The sequence below is a fragment of the Equus quagga genome, chromosome 6 (assembly GCF_021613505.1).
Source record: "Equus quagga isolate Etosha38 chromosome 6, UCLA_HA_Equagga_1.0, whole genome shotgun sequence".
In the NCBI taxonomy this organism is placed as follows: Eukaryota; Metazoa; Chordata; class Mammalia; order Perissodactyla; family Equidae; genus Equus; species Equus quagga.
The window spans coordinates 33,796,758-33,812,541 of NC_060272.1; the positions used below are offsets into that span (position 1 = coordinate 33,796,758).

Consider the following 15,784-nt stretch of genomic DNA (forward strand, 5'->3'; position numbering starts at 1 on the left):
GTATCATAACAACTAAGAAAGCTTAAGCTTTAAGTGGCTGATGCTTTTCCACTTTTTCCTATGGTCAGGGTCTTGGAATAGCTAACTACTGGCTTATTTTAGTAACCAAAAACGGTGAAGGGCCAGCCCCAGTGGCGTAGTGGTTAAGTTTGGTGCACTCCACTTCAGTGGCCTGGGTTCAGTTCCCAGGTGGAGACCCATGCCATTCTGATAGCAGCCATGCTGTGCTGATGGGCCACATACTAAAAAATAGAGGAAGACTGGCACGGATGTTAGCTCAGAGTGAATCTTCTTCAGAAAAAAAAGAAAAAAGGAAAAAAGTGAAAATAACACTGAACTACAAGAGAGTAAACTTAAGAGGTTGTCCTTGCTCAAATTTCAGAATAATCACCACCTCATCACTAAAAGTGGGAGTTTAGTCTAATACTGGATAACCACTGAGAAATTCCTAACTCTAAATTTCTATGAATATTACAAACAGCATTTATGAAGAAATATCCCTTCTTTAATTATTTGTTTTGTGGAACCCTTAAACACAACAGATAAATATTTCAGTATTTTTCATTTTATCTTAAACTGAAGTTAATTAGTTGTTAGCATAAAGATGATTATCCAGGAATTTCTAGAACTGAGCAAAGCCTAATTCTTAATTTCTCTGAGACTTGGCTCTGTTTATTCCTCAAAAATAAGATGGCCTCAGCATGTATATGCCCACTTACCAACACCTCATTTCTTCCCAAACATTTACTTCTTCATGTTTTACAACTACCGAGCTCATCCTATTGTTTCTAAGTTTAAAAATAAAAATCAGAAAGATATAGACTCAAAAGATGTTTTTAAATGAACTTAAAAGTTCTGGCTCCATAATACATATATCTACAGGACATCATTCTAGAAGAAAGGCCTGAAATATGGGGATTTGAATTTAAATACAGAAATCTAAGAATAGCTTTTTATAATACACAACACATTCTAAATCTGCCAATTAAACTATATTTAAGTTTAGTGACTCCCACCCAAATCAAGTTAATTCTGAAAATAATCTAATCCATGTTATTAGCTACACCTACTTCCTTAAAACAAGCCAAAAAGATTTCTTTTTACATATATGTTGAAAAAAATTTCCATATTTTATATATTGAAATTTTGAATATTCTTTATTCATAAATTTTCTAAGACATTTAAGATTATTCTAGTACTTAACATTTCTAAAGTATATACTTCAAAATGTGATTAAATGTCACATCAAAATACAGTTGAGTCAAACTAATCATATTTAATAAAGGAAAAAAACTACCCAAGTTTAAAAGACTAACTCAGGGCTTTATTGTCAATCTATAAATCAAAATCTAAACATCATCTCTTCAATAAAACGAGATTTTTAAGATGTCCCCACTTCCTAAATTTCCTCAATTTATGGAAGAGGGGAGTTATCTGTTCTTAAAGAAGATCAGATTTTTAATTCATCATTGAAAGAGAACTTTGCATTTACTGGAAACTGTATCTTACTTAACAATTACCTTTTCTGTAATAGGGAAGAGAAGTAACACTGCGCACACTGGCCGTGGAACCATGCTAAGGAGTTCAGGATCCATTCCATATACATCAACAAACTGCCAGTTAGGATGTAGACCTAATTGTTTGAGAAACTGGTAAAAGGAATGAAAAAACAGTATAGCGTTAACAGGGAAAAAACATGTATGCACTGTGTATCCAATACACAAAAGGGAACGCGAGGTACAAATATTACTGATGTTCAATAAGAATGATGTAAAGCAAGTTTCCATGAATACGACAGGAAGAGAGGGTCATCTATTTATATCAATTAACAAACACTTAAAATTTATAATACAGTAAGCAAAATTCCTTTCTTCAAAGTTCATTACTTTGGGATTGAACATAAGTCAAGACTTCACCAAACACATACCAGTCGATTTGGTTGATACGTTAAACTCATTTCCAGCACTTGATTTTTAAAGAGATGCATTTAAGTTCTAGTAAATAAAGAATTATTTTAGTACAAGATCAAAATATTTATCCTACTTACCAAAAATGATGCTTAAGTTTTAAAGATAGATAGATATCAGACAGATAGATATCATGAATTATATCAATGAACAGAGTATACAAAGCCAAAAAAGTCCAGTGACTTGTGTGAACACCAGAAAATGCTTGATATAAGAAGTAAACTACTGGCTTCCTGATGTCTAGTACACAATGAAATCTACTCAACTTCATTGCCTCTCTTACATCTGGCAAAACAACTATAACAAAAAATTAGTGGTTTTTTGAAACTCTTAAGATTTCACAGGAAAATAAAATGTCAGACCCTAATCTATTGCAGAAGAGAAAGAAAAAACAAAATAATGAGAATTACATCAATTTCACAATAAATTCTTAGTAAATGTCTATACTGAATGAAGCCACTAATTTTTAAAAGTGCACCATCACAAAATAAGTTTTAGATTATAGAAAAAAAGGAACAGAGGAAAAAATTTGTATTAAAAATGCATTATACCTTACCTCAAGAGTATATTATAGTATCTACTCATCTAACATTATCTGAAACTTAAAAATAAAAAGGTGTCTTGGGTATTTCTTCCTGAAGAATGATCATATGTACTTTGATGATCAAATGAGGTCTTCCGAAACCAATGGAAACTATGCCATGTTACATAAACAGCATTATTCATCTCACACACAGCCAGGTTCTGTAAGACAAGACCCTGTTTAAAGAGCTACTCTCCATAGCCCTCCATTGCTCTGTCTGCACAGAAGAAAGCCTACTTAATGATAACATGGTTGGTCAAAAACAAGGTTCTAGATATTTTTCTTTTTTTCTCTTTTTTTAATTTTAATTTTTTCGGATGTACATCATATTTCAAATTCTGTGTACATTACATCATGTTCACCACCAGAACACTAATTACAGTGCATCCCCTCACATGTGACCCTAATCACCCCTCTTGCCCTCCCCCCTCTCCCCTTCCCCAATGGTAACCACCAGTCCAATCTCCAATGCTATGTGTGTTTTTTTTTTTTTTTTGTCGTTTTTATCTTCTACTTGTGAGTGAGATCATATGGTACTTGACTTTCTCCCTCTGACTTATTTCACTCAGCATAATACACTCAAGGTCCATCCATGTTGTCACAAATGGCCGGATTTTGTCATTTCTTATGGCTGAGTAGTAGTCCATCGTGTATAAATACCACATCTTCTTTATCCATTCGTCCCTTGATGGGCACCTAGGTTGCTTCCATGTCTTGGCTATTGTGTATAATGCCACAATGAACACGGGGGTGCAAGTATCTTTATGCCTTTGTATTTTCAAGTTCTTTGGATAAATACCCAGCAGTGAAATAGCTGGATCATATGGTAGATCTATCCTTAACTTTCTGAGGAAACGCCATACTGCTTTCCATAGTGGCTGCACCAGTTTGCACTGCCACCAGCAGTGAACAAGGGTTCCCTTCTCACCACACCCTCTCCAACATTTGTTGTTTCCTGTCTTGTTAATTATAGCTGTAGGGGAGGAAGACTTTTCCTCTATCTAATGTGGGTTCGACTGGCCCGAGAACAAATTAAATTCACATGAGATAGAACAGCAAGAGAAAATTAAACAAAGCTTTATGAGGACCATGGCCCGGGGCCTTTCTTCCCGAAGGAAGAAAGGGCACCGCAGAAGTGGGGTGCACAGAGTGGTTATATAGCCCCAAACAGGATATTTCACATATGACTGAAATGTCCCTCCCACAACAGTCACAAGATTGCCCTGTCCGCACAGTGCTTGATGGACACAGTAGATAGTGGTCTGCTATCTCTGAGGGCGTAGCAGGAGGCAAGTCTATTGTCTTGAGCTGGGTGATCACAGGTGAGCGCAGTAATCAGCTCCTAGCCTAAGGAAAGATGCTTAATCCTTAAAGAAATGCCAACGTTGGGAGGGGGAAGGAAGTCAGTTACAGGAGGTTACCAGACAAGCACAATAAAATACAGATTTAAGTCCTTGCCTCTGGCGTTGATTAAGAGTTTGTAGAGAGAAGGTCATCTCCTTTCTCCTTCCTGGTACAGAGAGGGAGGCACCTTTACAGATAGAGATTTAGTTCTACTTTTTAGTTGCTTTCCTGTCTGCAAAGAAACCAGCCTCAAATAGTCCTCATGCCAAAGAGACATATCTTGGGGTGGCCATTCCAGTCCCCACATAGCCATTCTGACCGGAGTGAGCTGATACCTCATTGTAATTTTGATTTGCATTTCCCTGATAGCTAATGATGTTGAGCATCTTTTCATATGCCTGTTGGCCATCTGTATATTTCTTTGGAGAAATCTCTGTTCAGGTCTTTTGCCCATTTTCTAATTGTATTGTTGGCTTTTTGTTGTTGAACTGTATGAGTTCTTTGTATATTTTGGATATTAACCCCTTATCTGATATATGGTTTGAAAATATCTTCTCCCAATTGTTAGGTTGTCTTTTCATTTTGTTCATGGTTTCCTTTGCTGTGCAGAAGCTTTTTAGTTTGATGTAGTCCCATTTGTTCATTTTTCCTTTTGTTTCCCTTGCCTGGTCAGACATGGGACTTGAAAATATGCTGCTCAGACCAATGTCATAGAGCGTACTGCCTATGTTTTCTTCTAGAAGTCTCATGGTTTCGGGTCTTACATTCAAGTTTTTAATCCATTTTGAGTTGATTTTTGTGCATGGTGTAAGGGAATGGTCTACTTTCATTCTTTTGCATGTGGCTGTACAGTTTTCCCAACACCATGAATTAAAAAGCTTCTCTTGGCAGAATAAGCTCAACATCTTTTAGGCTCATCAAGTCACATGCTCTACAACAGTTTGGGAACAGAGAAATCAACAGACTCCTCCACATTATACCTATCCTTCATCTGATTCATATTCATCATTCCAGACTTTAATAAAGTTCAGTAAAGCACTCCAAATTACTTTCTTCTCCCTTCTCCACTTTCTCCAAAATTCTTAGTCTGTACCTCTCAATATTCAATTCTATTTGAAAACCAAAAAGGATTAAAGTTGACTGCAAAGTCAAGGGAAGGAACTGTGTCTTACTCATCTTTTAAGCCCATTGTCTAGCACTGTATCTGGCGGAACCACAGACACTCAAGCTACATTTGTTGAACTGAAGATTCTACCTTTAGAGCCAGCCCTGACGGCCTAGTGGTTAAAGTTCAGCACATTCCACTTAAGCACAGTGGGTTTGGTTCTTGCACGTGGAACCACACCACTCGTCTGTCAGTAGCCATGCTGTGGCAGCAGTTCATGTAGAAGGACTAAAAGGACCTACAACAAGGGGCCAGCCCCGTGGCCAAGTGGTTAAGTTCGTGCGTTCCGCTTCGGTGGCCCAGGGTTTTGCTGGTTGAGATCCTGGGCGTGGACATGGCACCCCTCATCAAGCCATGTTGAGGCAGCGTCCCACATGCCACAACTAGAGGGACCCACAACTAAAAATATATACGACTATGTACCAGGGGGCTTTGGAGAGAAAAAGGAAAAATAAAATCTTTAAAACAAAACAAAAACTACAACTAGAATAAACACTACATACTGGGGCTTTGGGGAGGAAAAAAAAAGAGACGAAGATTAGTAACAGACTTAGCTCAAGGCAAATCTTTCCCAGCAAAAAAAAAAAAAGATTACATCTTTATTTTAATAGATAATCTAGCCACCTTTATGTCTACATACGTCCGTTAAGCTATGTTTATAATGAATATCCAATAAATATTTGTTTTTACTTGTGCCAAGTTAAAGAAGTAGGAAAGATATATTTGGCTCCAAATCAAAAATCAGACATTCACTTAATCAACTCCAAACACTACCTACACAGGATTGATGGCCCTAAAAGGCATACTGTCAAGGAAAAGTATCATAAACCCTGATAAGAGGATTTAAATTCGTTAATTTTATGTATCCCAAAAGCTGTATTGTTCTAAAGCTATAAAACAAGATGGTACACATAACAGTAACTTCACATCTGTACTACAAACTGAAAGTAACAGTTAAACATCTCAGTGAAAAAACGGTCTGGCCAAAATTGGTACCTTACCACAGTGAAATAAGTTGAAACTTACTTCACTTCAGCCAAAGGTAATGAGTATAAAAAGTACCGACTTCCAAAGGCAGCAACTGTAGTGAGACTAATTACTATCAAACTGAGAACAAACTCGATGATTAAATAGCAGGTTAAATATAAAAACGAGTACATTTTAACTGGAATCATACTTTTCCCTTAACGTTATACTCATTTGCTACTCAAGTGAGATTGATATAAAGGCGTTCAATTCATTAATATCTATTAAGTCATTGGTTGCATCCTCTGACTCCAGATTGTTATGAGTCAGACTCACACAGGAAGTCATCATACGAATAAAAAGAATAAAAGCCGCTATTCATAGTAACTACCTCTGGGAAGTGGAGAAAGGGTGGGAAAAGGGTCTTCAACTCTTACCTCTCACTTTTTTTTAAATCATGAAACTGTCCTACTTTTATAAGTAAAAAAAAAAAGAACCCCACTTGTTTGATAATCATATGCAAATAGAGAAAGATTAGAAGGAAATTCTCTAAAACATTAACAGCAGTTAGCTTGGGTGGTGTGAACTCAACTTTCTATTTTCCAGTATTTTTGAAAAGTGTTATTTTTACAAGAGTTACGAGTAATTTCTAAGACACAAATCTATAGAACTGATACACATGTGTATTTTATTTAAATTTACAAAACCAGGAGAAGATCCAAAATAAGTCTTAAAACTAAACCAAAAAAATCTCTCCAGACTACTCACAAAGAAAAGTATTCTACATATGTATTTGCAAAGCTATCTCTACACAAGTAGAAGCATCCTGTTTGCATCAAGCCAAATAAAAGAGACTTCTGTAACCTCTAATTCCCATCTTCCGGCTTCTCTAAACACTGGGTAAGAAAATAACAAAAAATTCTGACTGATTAGCTCAATAATTTTCACAATGCCTCTAAAATTTTGGCCAATCAAAAAAAATAATCAGTAAATTAGAATGCGTGCCCATAAAAGAACCTTGGTCAACTTATCCTTTTTATTCTATGGTCCAATGATAAATTTCCCACTGAACAACGAATATTTTAAATTACTTGTAAATATTGTTTAAGAGTATCATGTATCAGAAACCATGCCAGGAGCTTTAATGCTCTTCACCTTTACTGTACCTGGCAAGACAGGTTTTATTGCATCCTTTCACAAATGAGAAAACTGAGTCTGGGAGGTTACATGATTTTTCAAGGTCACGCTCCCAGAACCCACATGCAAAGCTCTGGGTGTTCTGCTACCTATTTACTCTTCTAGCTTCATCTCCCACTGCTTAAAGTATGTTTATTGTACTTTGTTCTCTATCTTTAGCCACAATGAACTCAAGTTCTCAAAGGGTTTACGACCATTTCTTCCCTCCAGGTTTCTCACACACAACTGGAGTTTTCTATCTGAAAAACTGTTAGCTTCTGCCCCTAATTTACAATGTATTCCTCCTCATTCTTTAGATTATAGTCAAATAACAAAAACCCTGATTCTATAAATTAAAAAAGAAAAAAACTGAAAAATAAAATTCACCTTCCTTTCAAATTTGTTCTAAAGCCACTTTCTCTAGTCTTTAACAGCCTGCTCAGGGCAACAACAAATTCTGCCTTGTTACTATTTATTAATGATTTGGGTTATGACAGGAATTATACTTGTCTAGCAATTGCTTGATATTACCATTGGTAAAAGTATACAAGTAGTAATTGCTAGATGCAGGACTAGAAGAATAACTAAATAGTCACATGAGAAAATAATGGTTCTTAAAGCCTGGAAACTAGCCAAATGAATTCTAATAGAGATTTAGCAAAACAAACAAACAAAAAGATAAAACTATTTAAGTACAGAATGGGGAAATACTGAAAACATTTTATGTGGAGATTAAGAAAAAAGAAAGTTTACTTCACTGCAGGCTCCATATGGACTCAATACACAATTGTCAACAAAAGTGATGCAAGCTGGTCTGCTTTAAAAAAAAAAAGAATTATTCAGAATAATGTAATCCACTATATTGAACACAGATTATTCAGAGTGGAATATGATATCAGCTCTGGGAAGCCTATTTTATGAAGGACAATGACAAACAGAAGCAGGCTCAAGGAAAGGTGACCGGGAATGATAAGGTTTTGGAAGACATCCCAGCTGGAGAATCTGGGCATGTTCAGAGAAGACTTAAATTATTATGATCCTCATCCCAGATATTTTTAGTAATATCATGTAAGAGCAATTAGATTTACTCTGTACGGTTTCAATGGGAGGACTGATGGACAACTGGAGGTAGTTATAGACAAGCAGATTTTCTTTCAATAAAAAGAAATATAATTCTTCTAATTATATTATTTTCATAATTACAATAAAAAATTAAACCACCTTATGAGACAGAATGCTGCTCATTGAAATATTCAAGTAAAAGATTCATGACCACATTAAAGATAATTTTGAGAAAGATTTTCTGGAGCAGGAAAGCAGCTATGTAAGATTTATTCATTCTTCCATTCAATAACTATTTGTTGAGAGCATCCTATGGGCCAGGCACCATTCTTAGTACTTCAGACATGGCCTTGCTCTCATATAATTTGCATCCTAGTGGTAGGATACACACAACAAACAGATAAATACATAACCAACATCATTTCACAAGGTGGTAAGTTATTAGGAAGAAAATAAAACAAGACATGATGTCAGCACAGATTTGCGGGGAAAGCAGCATTTTAGCTGTGTAATCAAGGAAAGACTCACTGAGGAGGAGACTGAGTTAAGAAAGAAATGACAAGAAAGAACCAGCCATGAAACAACCCAGATAAGAACAATTCAAGCAAAGGATGAGGAAGTACAAAGACTCTACATCAAGACCTGGTTTGGCATTCAAAGACAGGAGCCCAGCATGAATGGGAGAGAGGTAGGCTATACCTCCTCATCAGGCCACCGTAAGAAGCTTGAATTATATTCTAAGGACAAGCAGTGGAAAACCATTTTGTGCTTTCAGTGTTTTACGCAGGGAGACACAAGATGTGATCTGCATTTTTATAAAACTATTTTGGGTGTACGTATATGAAGAACAGATTTTAGGGAAGTAAAGGGAGAAACAGAAAAATTAGGAGGCTACTGTAGTTGTCCAAATTAAGGGTGATGGTGGCTTGGGATGTTGTGGTAGAAAAGGAGAGAACGGCCAGATTTAGAATACATTTTGAAAGAAGAGTGTACAAGAACTGCAGATCAATTGATGTGAGAAGTTAGGAAAAGACAAGAATACTAAAAATAGCTAACATTCAAAGTGTGTGCTTTGTTTTACACAATGTTTTACATACTTTAGATGTAGTAATTTGTTTAATCTTTACAACAATTTTCTAAGATTAGAAGAGATTATAACAAACTAAGAAACTGAGGTACAAAGAGGGTAGGTAACTGCCATGGTCTTAGAGCAGAGATTCAAACCTAAGAAATCAAATCATTACAGTATGGTCTCTTCAAAGTTGCATAGTTGTGAAAAAGAATCAATGCCATTGACTTAGGCATTGCATAAATGGTGGTGCCCTTGGAAGATGCGAAGAAAAGGGTTTGGAGGAGAGGTGATAGGATGTAAATCCAGATTTCTTTTTCAGCCATGTTACGTTTGAGGTATCTATAAAACATCCAAATGGAGATATCAAAGAAATAGTTGAAGATAAAGGTTTCCAATTTGGTGAGAAGTCAGGGCTTAGAGGAACAGGGGACCAATTATGTGACAATTGATAGTATTAATGCTATACGATAGAAAACATCACTAGGGAGAGAATGCACATAAAAAAGATTAGCAGTCTTGGACAAAGTTCCGAGGAACTCCTTAGAAGTTGGGAGATGATGTAGCAAAGACAAATCTAGGAAGCAGTCAGAGAAACAGGAGGAAAACCAGAATTATCACAGAAGACAAGAAAAGATAAACTTTGAAGAAGGATGAAGTGGGCTCCTCTACCAAATGTTGCTGAGAGGTCAAGAAATACGGTGACAGATAGGAGATCACTGGATCTGGAAAAGTAATTAGTAAACCTGACAAAAGTAGTTACTTGAAATGGTGAGGATAGAAGCAGCTAGACAGGAGTGAACACAGAAAAAAATCAGAGAAATCAGAGAAAGTAGCAACAGCTCCTATGAATAATTCTTTGCGGAATATTTATAAAGAGGGAAATAGAGATGAGGCAGTAGCTACAGGGGGACAAGGTAACAAGGCGTTTTTTCTAAGATAGGATCTACTAACTAGCGAATTTTTGTATGTTTATGGCAATAACCCAGCATATGATCCCTAACTCTTTTTCTAACTCTAAGCATTGAAGCTAAATAAAATAGTTATCTTAAAGTAAATTTATTTTCCTTTGAACATTATACATCACGCCAGAAAATATGTTGCCTCTTCAATAAAATTACAATTGGAAATATTTCTAGGGGGGTTCCATATAAAAAATGACTGGTTCTAATACACAATAATATTTAAAATACACATAATGTGGCTGTACTGTACTCAAGTCACAAAACATAATCAAGATGAAAATCTAGTATGGTCATAAAAAGACATGTCATGATTGTCCATATCACAAACTGTACTTTTTAAAAAGGTTATCATTCCTGATGCTTAATTATCTGTAACTTTCCATCAGCTACAAGCTGCTATTACTTCTTTAAATGCACATATAAATAAAAGTTCAAATTTTTCAATAAATTTTTTCTATCACTTAACTGATTTTATTCTAAGTTCTATCTGTAGCATGACAAAATATTCTTTGAAGGGACTGACAGCATATTCACCAACAAAAGAAATCACGCTGACCACATTTACTGAGATACATGGATACTAGTTAAGGTCTCACGGTTAATAATGATCTGCATATAGCAGACATGTGTTGATCATTCTTATAGAAACTAGGCAACATTAGAACATAAAACAGTATTTGCTCAAACTAAGAGTACAATAATAACACACGCAACTACCCAATGGTAACAGTGAAATTAAGATAAGTAAAAGGCCTATGATTCTTTTAAGTTGATGAAATAAGAAAGGGTAGTATAGATATTGTTGTTGGGGTTTATCTGTGGCTTAATTTATTAATTCTCCAAATTCTAAGTCAGTTAATTAAATTTCTATTCATTTTCTATTCTTGGTTCTGCCACTAACACAGAGAGAATAAAGAAACAACCACAAAAATTTTGGTTAAAACTAATCACTTCTTACATATTTGCCCATTCTCCCACCAAAAGTACATTACTTCTTTAATAAATAAATCTAAAACAAACTGAACCATGCCAAAGCATGTCAGAAATAGCGTACAATTATATACTAATAACATCTTTTCTCTGTTTACATCATCTCAAAATGACCTCCTGTCACCATCCAACCTATTATGTTTTCCCAGACGGTGTCATCACAGTACCCTGCTAATTTTTTTCACTGCACTTATAATAATTGCTAATTTATTTTTTTGCTAACTTGTTTATTGTTTGTCTTCCCAGTGGATTGAAAAGCAGAAAACCATGAATATTTTAATCACCAAAGTATAAGTAGCTTCTGCTCAGATACCTGGTATTATAAAAGGTGTCCGCCAAATATTATTTAATTAATGTTAATGAGTAAATGTGTTTTATAGTTTATCAAGATTACTTAGGAATAAAGTCAAATACCAGCTGAATCACAGAACATAAGCTTTCAGTTATATTAGCTTACATCTTACTAAAACAAATAAAAATACTATCTAAATAGTTTTGTCTTTAGTCTGTTGATATGGTTATTTACACTGACTGACTTTTGAAATAGTGAACCAGCTTTGTAATACCAGGATAAACAGCTCGTGGTCATGACACATTATCCTTTTTACATACTGCTGCACTCTATTTCCTAATATTTTGTTAAGGATTTTTACATCCATGTTCCTGAGGGATAGTGATGGGCAGTTTTTCTTATCATGGCTTGTCTGGTAATGCTGGCCATAAAAAGAGTTGAGAACTGTCCCCTTCTTCTATGTTTATGTAAAACTGGTAGTTTTTCTTCCTTAAATGATTATCTTAAGAGATGCAGAAAAGTCATTTGAGAAAATTCAACACTGATTCATGATAAAAACCCTCAGCAACTAGGAAAAGATAGGAACTTCCTTATCTGATAAAAAGCATCTACCAAAACCCTACAACTAACATATCTAATGAAAGATGAAATGTTTTCCCCCTAAAGGCCAGAACAAAACAAGGATGTCCTCTGTCCCCATCATATTCAACTTTGTATTGAAGGTCTCAACTGGTGCAATAAGAAAAAGAAATAAAAGGCATACAGATTGAAAAAGAAGAAATAAAACAGTCTATTTACAGGGAATATGACTATTTAGAAAATCCCAAGGCAGCTACAAAAAAAAAAAAGCCACTAGAATAAGTGAATTTAGCAAGGCAGCAGGATACAAAGTCAACATATAAAAATCAATTGTATTTCTATACACAGCAATGGACAATTAGAAACTGAAATTTAAAAACAGTATCATTTACAATGGCACCAAAAATCATTAAATACTTTGGTATAAATCTAACAAAATATGTGCAAGATCTACCTGCTGAAACTACATAACACTGTTAAAAGAAATCAAAGAAGACCCAAGTAAATGATGAGATGCACCATCTTAATGGATTGCAAGACTCAATACTAAGATGTTAATTTTCCCCAAAATATATCTATAGATTTCCACAAACATTCACCATCAAAATCACAAATTGTAGAAACTGACAAGCTGATTCTAAAATTTATATGGAAAGGCAAAGTAATTAAAATAGTCTAAACAACTCCAAAAAAAGAACAAAAGTTGGGTGTCTGGCCCGGTGGTGCAGTGGTTAAGTTCAAGTGCTCCGCTTCCGTTGCCCAGGGTTCACTGGTTTGGATCCTGGGCACCGACTTACACACCGCTCATCTAGCCACGCAGTGGTGGCATCCCACCTAGAAGAACTAGAAGGACTTACAACTAGGATATACAACTATCTACTGGGGTTATGGAGAGAGAAAAAAAAAAAGAGGAAAATTGGCAACAGATGTTAGCTCAGGGCCAGTCTTAAAAAAAAACCCAAAAAACAAAGTTGGAGGATTCATGCTACTTGATTTCAAGACTCACTATAAAACTACAGTAATCAGGGGCTGGCCCAGTGGCACAGCGGTTAAGTGTGCATGTTCTGCTTCGGTGGCCCGGGGTTCAATGGTTTGTATCCCGGGTGTGGACATGGCACCGCTTGGCACGCCATGCTGTGGCAGGCGTCCCACATATAAAGCAGAGGAAGATGGGCACGGATGTTAGCTGAGGGCCAGTCTTCCTCAGCAAATAGAGGAGGATTGGCGGCAGATGTTAGCTCAGGGCTAATCTTCCTCAAAAAAAAAAAAAAAACTACAGTAATCAAAACAGTGTGGTACTGGTGAAAGAACAGAGTTCAATGGAAAAGAACAGAGTTGAGATAAATGGTAAATTCATTTTTTTCACAAAACATGTAAAAATAGTTTTAAATTAAGTCTGAGAGAAATATGCCTCTTTCCTATGGCATTAAATTAGAACTTGCAAACACTAACTTCTTTGGCCTGAAGATTTTTCTCTTTGCAAAGTGGTCAAAATGCTTTAAGACAAAAAAAACCCAGCAAATTTCAAAGCGAGGGAAACAAAAGAAAATTGACATCTATAGGAAACACCGCCTCAGGAATAATATAAAAGATATACGCTGGGCTTTAAGCTTTGCACATTTCTAGATTACTAAAGAGACAACAGGTGGGGCAAGAAGTCATTTCAAAGCTTATCAGCCTCAATGAGAAGATAAAGGTTTGCTGCCAATATTAAGATAAAGCATTTCTATCTACTTTCTTTGTATAAGGAATTTTCTAGAAGCTTTGAAAGCCAAAAATCAATTAAGTATATGATGAATCATTATTCCTTGGTGATGAGAAGGAAGATTATGGGGGGAAAAGTGTATCATACGATAAACTAGCAGGGCAGTAAAAAGTCAACGAGCTGTTAAGAATGAAAAACAGGGTAAGACAAAATACACCTAAGGAAATCAAAAGTTTATACCTGGTAGCACTTACTGTTCTTTCAATCGAGTGGCTGGGAGATGTTCCCTCATCCCTCCCCAAACTCAAACCTCGGATACTCGGACGAACTTTAAGGGTTGTAGGTTGCAAAGAATAGCGTGGAAATGATCATATTGAGAATTCTATGGCAGAAAAGCAACTAAATTCCAGTTTAAAGAGACTGGAAGAGAAAGGGGGTGTGGCGGGGAAGAGAAGTGACTGGATGGGGCAAGAGAAGATGATTGGAAGATGATTTCATAGTGCAGGCGGTGGGTGGAATTACAAGGACTGGGTGGGCGAGTTTACAAAGCTTGGAGTCAGGTAGTGTAGGCAAATTAGTCACCCTGAAGGTACAGGGGTGGGAAAATTATGGAATCGGCACTGCAGGAGGCAAAACGAAGAGGGAAGAGGAATTGGAATATAGGGTGAACGGCCCTCAAACCTCAGAGACCCCAAGAAACAGGATGACGAGGGAATGGAAACAGAGGGGCTGAGGCAGCTGGAAGCATCTCCAGGAGCCAGGTGGGCAGGGAGACAGCCATAAAAGAGGCATCCCCGCCTGAAGCAGGGCAGGAAGGGCCCTCACGGAATTAAACCCCAGACTCCTAGGGAGCGTGAAGGTGTAGGCGGGCAGGGAGGACTCCGGGGTCCCGAGTGACAGACACCTCACTCACCTGGTTGGTGACCTGAAAACGAAACAGAGAACACGATTTAGAGACAAACTGCCCTGGACTAGCTGTGGCAGCCCGGTTCCCTCCGTCCCTGCCCGAGTCCTCAGGCCGAGATCCGAGCTGCGCTCACCTCGGGATTGGCCTCCAACGGGAGCCAGCGCTGACCCTCCATGGCCGCTCCGCCCGGCCCCTCTCCAGCTCTGACAGCCGCCGCTGGCGCCGGCTCCGCCGCTTCCTCCCCCGCGCGCCCTGACCTGGGACCGTCCAACCCGCGGCCCCCGGGAGGGGTGCTGAAGGACGAAGAAGAGTTTGACAACACTCTAGCCCCTTTCTCGCTTCCTGCAGAGCCACACGTCAAGCATTACATTTTAAATTAAGATATGATCGAAGAGGAAAAGGATAGGAGTCGCTTCCTATTGCAGAACGAAAAAGAATCTGAATCCACAGCCCGCTCCCCTCACACTTGGACTCTTCCTATCCGAGCCGAGCGCTCGCGTGCTACGCATGCGCCGCTCCAGGGTCTGGGACCGCGTGTTCGCCGCGCCCTTCCACTCCTGCAGTGTCAGCAGGAGGCGCTAGGGGGCGCGTTGACTGAGTCTTATTCTGCGAGGGAGGGCCCAGGAAGGAAGGAGGCCCCAAGGCCAGAGAATGCCTGGGAGTTGTGCCCCCCAGATGATCCTTTATCAGGAGTCACAAGTGATGTGTTGGCCTTGTCTGCTCTTGAAGAGTAGGGAGCATTTCTACATATCTACTCAGTTCCCTTTGATGAAAACAAGTACCTGTTATAAATCAGACTGCATTAAGTGTTGGTTACACAAAGCTGTGCTCACCAATAGAGTAGATGTGTACAGAACGAAAAATCCCAATAAAGTGTGATACGTATGTGATAGTGGTAGCATGAAATGTGATGAAACTACAGAGAAATGCAGCTCAAGAGGGAAGGGAGTGTCTAGAAGGCTTCCTGAAGAACGTGGACAGATGGACTGAACCCTGGAGAGACAGTAAACATTA

General features: G+C 37.6%; 1 protein-coding gene across 2 annotated transcripts in view; it reads right to left on the reverse strand.

Annotated features, from left to right (window-relative positions):
- The window catches only part of UCHL3 (ubiquitin C-terminal hydrolase L3), a 50,676-nt gene extending 35,567 nt beyond the window's left edge, over positions 1 to 15,109 (reverse strand). Inside the window, exons 1-3 of one of the 2 annotated variants that reach the window (XM_046664648.1) lie at positions 14,904 to 15,109; positions 14,777 to 14,788; positions 1,521 to 1,649 (exon numbers count right to left, since the gene is read on the reverse strand). In XM_046664648.1, the coding sequence (XP_046520604.1) occupies positions 1,521 to 1,649; positions 14,777 to 14,788; positions 14,904 to 14,945 (183 nt within the window). In that variant the 5' untranslated portion in view covers positions 14,946 to 15,109. The remainder of the gene's footprint in view (positions 1 to 1,520; positions 1,650 to 14,776; positions 14,789 to 14,903) is intronic. The other variant, XM_046664647.1, reaches the window with a different exon arrangement.
- Between the last annotated feature and the right edge of the window lie 675 nt (positions 15,110 to 15,784).